Genomic DNA, 6,530 nt, shown 5'->3' with positions numbered 1-6,530 from the left:
AGCTTCAACTGCTTCACTGGACAAGGAATTCCATAGATTCACAACCCTTTGGGTGAAGAAGTTCCTCCTAAACTCAGTCCTAAATCTACTTCCCCTTATTTTGAGGCTATGTCCCCTAGTTCTGCTTTCACCCGCCAGTGGAAACAACCTGCCCGCATCTATCCTATCTATTCCCTTCATAATTTAAAATGTTTCTATAAGATCCCCCCTCATCCTTCTAAACTCCAAAGAGTACAGTCCGAGTACAGTCCCAGTCTACTCAACCTCTCCTCATAATCCAACCCCTTCAGCTCTGGGATTAACCTAGTGAATCTCCTCTGCACACCCTCCAGTGCCAGTATGTCCTTTCTCAAGTAAGGAGACCAAAACTGAACACAATACTCCAGGTGTGGCCTCACTAACACCTTATGCAATTGCAACATAACCTCCCTAGTCTTAAACTCCATCCCTCTAGCAATGAAGGACAAAATTCCATTTGCCTTCTTAATCACCTGTTGCACTTGTAAACCAACCTTCTGTGACTCCTGCACTAGCACACCCGTCTCTCTGAACAGCGGCATGCTTTAATATTTTATCGTTTAAATAATAATCCCGTTTGCTGTTATTTCTACCAAAATGGATAACCTCACATTTGTCAACATTGTATTCCATCTGCCAGACCCTAGCCCATTCACTTAACCTATCCAAATCCCTCTGCAGACTTCCAGTATCCTCTGCACTTTTCGCTTTATCACTCATCTTAGTGTCATCTGCAAACGTGGACACATTGCCCTTGGTCCCCAACTCCAAATCATCTATGTAAATTGTGAACAATTGTGGGCCAACACGGATCCCTGAGGGACACCACTATCTACTGATTGCCAACCAGACAAACCATTAATCCCCACTCTTTGCTTTCTATTAATTAACCAATCTTCTATCCATGTTACTACTTTACCCTTAATGCCATGCATCTTTATCTTATGCAGCAACCTTTTGTGTGGCACCTTGTCAAAGGCTTTCTGGAAATCTAGATATACCACATCCATTGGCTCCCCGTTATCTACTGCACTGGTAATGTCCTCAGAAAATTCCACTAAATTAGTTAGGCACGACCTGCCCTTTATGAACCCATGCTGCGACTGCCCAATGGGACAATTTCTATCCAGATGCCTCGCTATTTCTTTCTTGATGATAGATTCCAGCATCTTCCCTACTACCGAAGTTAAGCTCACTGGCCTATAATTTCCCGCTCTCTGCCTACCTCCTTTTTTAAACAGTGGTGTCACGTTTGCTAATTTCCAATCCACCGGGACCACCCCAGAGTCTAGTGAATTTTGGTAAATCATCATTAGTGCATCTGCAATTTCCCTACCCATCTCTTTTAGCACTCTGGGATGCATTCCATCAGGGCCAGGAGACTTGTCTACCTTTAGCCCCATTAGCTTGCCCATCACTACCTCCTTAGTGATAACAATCCTCTCAAGGTCCTCACCTGTCATAGCCTCATTTCTATTAGTCGCTGGCATGTTATTTGTGTCTTCCACTGTGAAGACCGACCTAAAAAACCTGTTCAGTTCCTCAGTCATTTCCTCATCTCCCATTATTAAAACTCCCTTCTCATCCTCTAAAGGACCAATATTTACCTTAGCCACTCTTTTTTGTTTTATATATTTGTAAAAACTTTTACTGTCTGTTTTTATATTCTGAGCAAGTTTACTCTCATACTCTATCTTACTCTTCTTTATAACTTTTTAGTAGCTTTCTGTTGCCCACTAAAGATTTCCCAGTCCTCTAGTCTCCCACCAATCTTTGCCACTTTATATGCTTTTTCCTTCAATTTGATACTCTCCCTTATTTCCTTAGATATCCACGGTCGATGTTCCTTCTTTCTACTGTCCTTCCTTTTTGTTGGTATAAACCTTTGCTGAGCACTGTGAAAAATTGCTTGAAAGGTTCTCCACTGTTCCTCAACTGTTCCACCATAAAGTCTTTGCTCCCAGTCTACCTTAGCTAGTTCTTCTCTCATCCCATTGTAATCTCCTTTGTTTAAACACAAAACACTAGTATTTGATTTTACTTTCTCACCCTCCATCTGTATTTTAAATTCCACCATATTGTGATCGCTCCTTCCGAGAGGATCCCTAACTATGAGATCATGAATCAATCCTGTCTCATTACACAGGACAAGATCTAGGACCGCTTGTTCCCTCGTAGGTTCCATTACATACTGTTCTAGGAAACTATCGCGGATACATTCTATAAACAAGGTTGCCTTGACCGAACTGGTTAAACCAATCGACATGTAGATTAAAATCACCCATGATAACTGCTGTACCATTTCTACACGCATCAGTTATTTCTTTGTTTATTGCCTGCCCCACCATAATGTTACTATTTGGTGGCCGATAGACTACTCCTATCAGTGACTTTTTCGCCTTACTATTCCTGATTTCCACCCAAATGGATTCAACCTTATCCTCCATAGCACTGATGTCATCCCTTACTATTGCCCGGATGGCATCCTTAAATAACAGAGCAACACCACTTCCCTCACCATCTACTCTGTCCTTCCGAATAGTTTGATATCCTCGGATATTTAACTCCCAGTCGTGACCATCCTTTAACTATGTTTCACTAATGGCCACTAAATCATAGTCATTCACGATGATTTGTGCCATCAACTCATTTACTTTATTCCGAATACTACGAGCATTCAGGTAAAGTACACTTATATTGTGTTTTTTTTACCTCTGTTTTGAATCTTAACATCTCCAGTTTTATTCCTTTTAGTATTACTGGGCCTATTCACTGAGCTCCCCTCAGTCACTGTACCTTGTACTGTCACCCTTTTTGATTTTTGACTATGTCTTCTCTGCCTTGCACTTTTCCCATTACTTCCTTTTGCTTCTATCCCTGTTTTACTACCTTCCAACTTCCTGCATCGGTTCCCATCCCCCTGCCACATTAGTTTAAACCCTCCCCGTGAAGTACTTTCTGGTGAAACTGGCAGGACGTTATTCTTCATTTCCAGTTTCATCCTGCAATTGCGAACATAATCATAGGGTCCCCTTCTCAAAGTGAAGTCCCATCCTTTGAGATGCTGATTCTGGGTTCTGCGGTTGTTTAATTTGTTGTTTTTGATGTGGTATTTTATTAGAAACCAAATGCTGGTTAGTGTCATGTCTCATTTATTTAGAACTGTGATCATTCTCCCTCCTGCTGGATTTTGCAAGAATTATTGGGGCCAGCCCTTCCTTGCAAAGCCCCTTTTGCTTATTCAGTCCCAGGGTATCTGTGTTTTAACAAATGGATAACCGTACCTCATTAACAAGAAAGGTGATTTTTTTTTTCTGATAGAATGCGGCATGGTTCTAAATCAACCTGGGAATTTCTCTTCCCCATACTATCCTGCCTATTATCCACCTCGATCACATTGTACCTGGACCTTGAAGGTAAGAATTATTTATTTACCTTATTTACCTAAAATGTAAAACATTTATTTACCTTGTAACTCTTTCTTATAACCACGTATTCCTGAGTAATAATTATAATAATAATCGCTTATTGTCACAAGTACGCTTCAATGAAGTTACTGTGAAAAGCCCCTAGTCGCCACATTCCAGCACCTGTTCGGGGAGGCCATTACGGGAATTGAACCCGCGCTGCTGGCATTGTTCTGTGCATTTGTCAACCTTGCCGGTCTGTACCAGTGACTCGAATTGGCTGAACATTGGCACCTGTGATGATGGTGACCTCTGCAGGAGACCGAGATGGATCATCCACTCAGCACATTTGGCTGACGATTATGGGCTCCTCCATCATTTGACGATGGGAATATTTGTGGAACCTCTTACTCCAGTGAGTTATTTAATTGTCCACCACCATTCACGACTGGATGTGGTACGTCTTACAGGGCTTATATGTGACCCGTTGGTTGTGGAATCGCTTGGCTCTGTCGATCAAAAGCTGCTTGTGTTGTTTGGCATGCAGGTAGTCTTGCGTCGTATCTTCACCAGGTTGATGCTTCGTTTTTCGGTATGCCTAGTGGTGTTCCTGGCATGTCCTCCTGCACTCTTCATTAAGCCAGGGCTGAGGAACCCAAACTAGTTTGGTGGTAATAGTAGAGTGGGGGATATGCCAAGCCATGCGATTACAGATTGTGGCTGAGGACAATTCTGCTGCTGCCAATGGCCCAAAGTTCCTCAAGGATGCCCAGTCATGCTTTGCTAGATCTGTCTGAAACTATCCTGTTTAGCACGGTGGTAGTGCCACACAATGGCATCCTTAATGTGGACGAGACTTCATCTCCACAAGGATCATGTGGTGGTTACTCCTACCGATACTGTCATGGACAGATGTACCTGCGGCAGGCAGGTTGATGAAGATGAGGTCTGGTATGTTTTTCCCTCTTGCTGGTTCCCTCACGACCTGTCACAGTCCCCGTCTAGATGTTATGTTCTTTAAAGCGTGGTCGGTAATGGGTCAACGAGCCACTCTTGGTGATGGACAATGACGTCGCCCACCCAGAGTATATTCTGTACCCTTGTCACCCTCAGTGCTTCCTGCAAGTGGTGTTCAACATGCTGGAATACTGGTTCATCAGCTGGGGATGGACGACCCATGGTAATCATCAGAAGGTTTCCTTGCCCATGTTTGACCAGAAGCCATGAGACTTCATGGGGATCGGAAATGATGTTGAGGACTCCCGGGGCAACTCCATCCTGACTGTTTACCACTGTGCTGCTATCTCCACTGGATCTGTCCTGCGAACCCATGTTACCAGAGGATTACCCTGGATCTCTGGATCACTGGTCCAGTGACAATACCACTACACCATCGCCTCTCCAGAAATGAAAAGATGTCATGCACACAAGAAAAAGGGGTGATAATGGTGTCAGTAGGGGCTGTAGAAGTGCTAATAGTAGAATAAAGGTAAAATAGCAGAATTTGTTGGTATTCTGGTTCCATTCTTATCTATGTAACTGTAACTAGAGAATCACTTAAAAAAGCTTCTCTTCCCATTCCTGCACAGTTACCTCTGGTATACCACGATAATCTTTTCTTGGTTCTCTCCTATTTCTCATCTGCAGCCTGCCCTTCAGCAATATCATCTGTAGACACATGTATGGTGACGACACCCAGCTCTACCACATCATCACTTCTCTCGACTACTCTACTGTTACCAAATTGTCAGTCTGCTTAGTCTACATCCAGTACTGGATGAGGAGAAATTTCCTCTAATTTAATATTGGGAAGGCTGAAGCGATTGTTTTCAATCCCTGTGCCAAACTCCACTCCCTAGCTGGCTCCAAACTCCATTCCTTCTCCCTGGCAACAGTCTGAGTTAGTTTGTAACTCTAGTCTAACGTTTCATCCTGAGATGAGCTTCTGACCTTACACTTGCATTGTCACTAAGACAACCTATTTCCACTTCTATAACATCACTCGACCTCAATCCTGTATCAGCACATCTGCTGCCGAAATTCTCATCCCTCATCATCCCTCATTACCTCCAATTTGATTATTCAATATACTCCTGGCTGCACTCCCATATTCTTGCCTCTGAAAACTTGAGGTCAACCAAACTCTGCTGCCATTCTTCATTTAGTAGCAAGTCTTATTCACCTATCATAGAAATATAGAAAATAGGAGCAGCCCAATCGGCCCTTTGAGCTTGCTCTGCATTCAATCCTCAACACCATACTCCCGTGCTCTCCCAATACCTTCTGACATATTTGGAGTCTAGAAATCCATTAATTTTCTTCTTAAATATATTTAGCCTCCTGTGGGAGAGAATTCCACAGGTTCAACACCCTCTGAGTGAAGCGGTTTTGCCTCATTTTCATCTTAAATGGTCTACCCGATAATCTTAGCACTCTTTCCCCTTGGTTTCTCAGGCTATTAACATCCTGTTACCCTGGGTTTCTGTGGCTATGACTCATCTTTCATTCTCACTCCACAGTATAAATATTTCCCACCTTCTCTGTCTTTTAGCTTTGACAAAGGGTCATCTGGACTCAAAACATAATGTCTTTTCTCCCTCCAGATGCTGCCAGAGCAGCGAGATTTTCCAGCATTTTCTCTGTTTCCAGATTCCAGCATCTGCAGTAATTTGCTTTTACCCAATAATCTTTTCTAATGCATCCAGCTTGTCCAGTTTAGATATTTCATTGCTATCCACCATCATCCTTCTCCATGAATAGTCTTTGTCCACCCAATCTCTCCATGTACAACAATCTGCCATCTCAGGAATCAGCATAGTGAACCTTTGCTGCACTCCCTCTATGACAAGTATTTCGTTTTTTTAAATTAGGAGATCAAAACTGTACACAATACTCCCAGTCTGGTCTCACCAAGGCCTGTACAGATGCAGTAAGACACCCTTTCTCCTTTCCTCAGATCATCTTGCAATGAAGGCCAACATACCATTGGCATTCTAAGTGTTTGCTGTACCTGCATGCCTGCTTTGTGACTGGTGTACAAGGGCCCTTTGTACATCAACATTTCCCAATCATTAGTTAAATAATACTCTGCCATTCTGCTTCTCT

At 42.9% G+C, this 6,530-nt stretch overlaps 1 protein-coding gene across 1 annotated transcript in view; it reads left to right on the top strand.

Moving 5' to 3' along the window:
• The first annotated feature begins 3,343 nt into the window (after nucleotides 1–3,343).
• LOC119954151 (suppressor of tumorigenicity 14 protein homolog) overlaps nucleotides 3,344–6,530 on the top strand; it is a 50,668-nt gene continuing 47,481 nt past the window's right edge. The window contains exon 1 of the mRNA XM_038779104.1: nucleotides 3,344–3,434. Within this exon, the coding sequence (XP_038635032.1) occupies nucleotides 3,348–3,434 (87 nt within the window). The 5' untranslated portion in view covers nucleotides 3,344–3,347. The remainder of the gene's footprint in view (nucleotides 3,435–6,530) is intronic.

This window comes from Scyliorhinus canicula, chromosome 19, assembly GCF_902713615.1.
Source record: "Scyliorhinus canicula chromosome 19, sScyCan1.1, whole genome shotgun sequence".
NCBI lineage: Eukaryota > Metazoa > Chordata > Chondrichthyes > Carcharhiniformes > Scyliorhinidae > Scyliorhinus > Scyliorhinus canicula.
The sequence above is the reverse complement of the archived record's forward strand: the minus strand, read 5'-3'. Positions and strand labels throughout refer to the sequence as shown.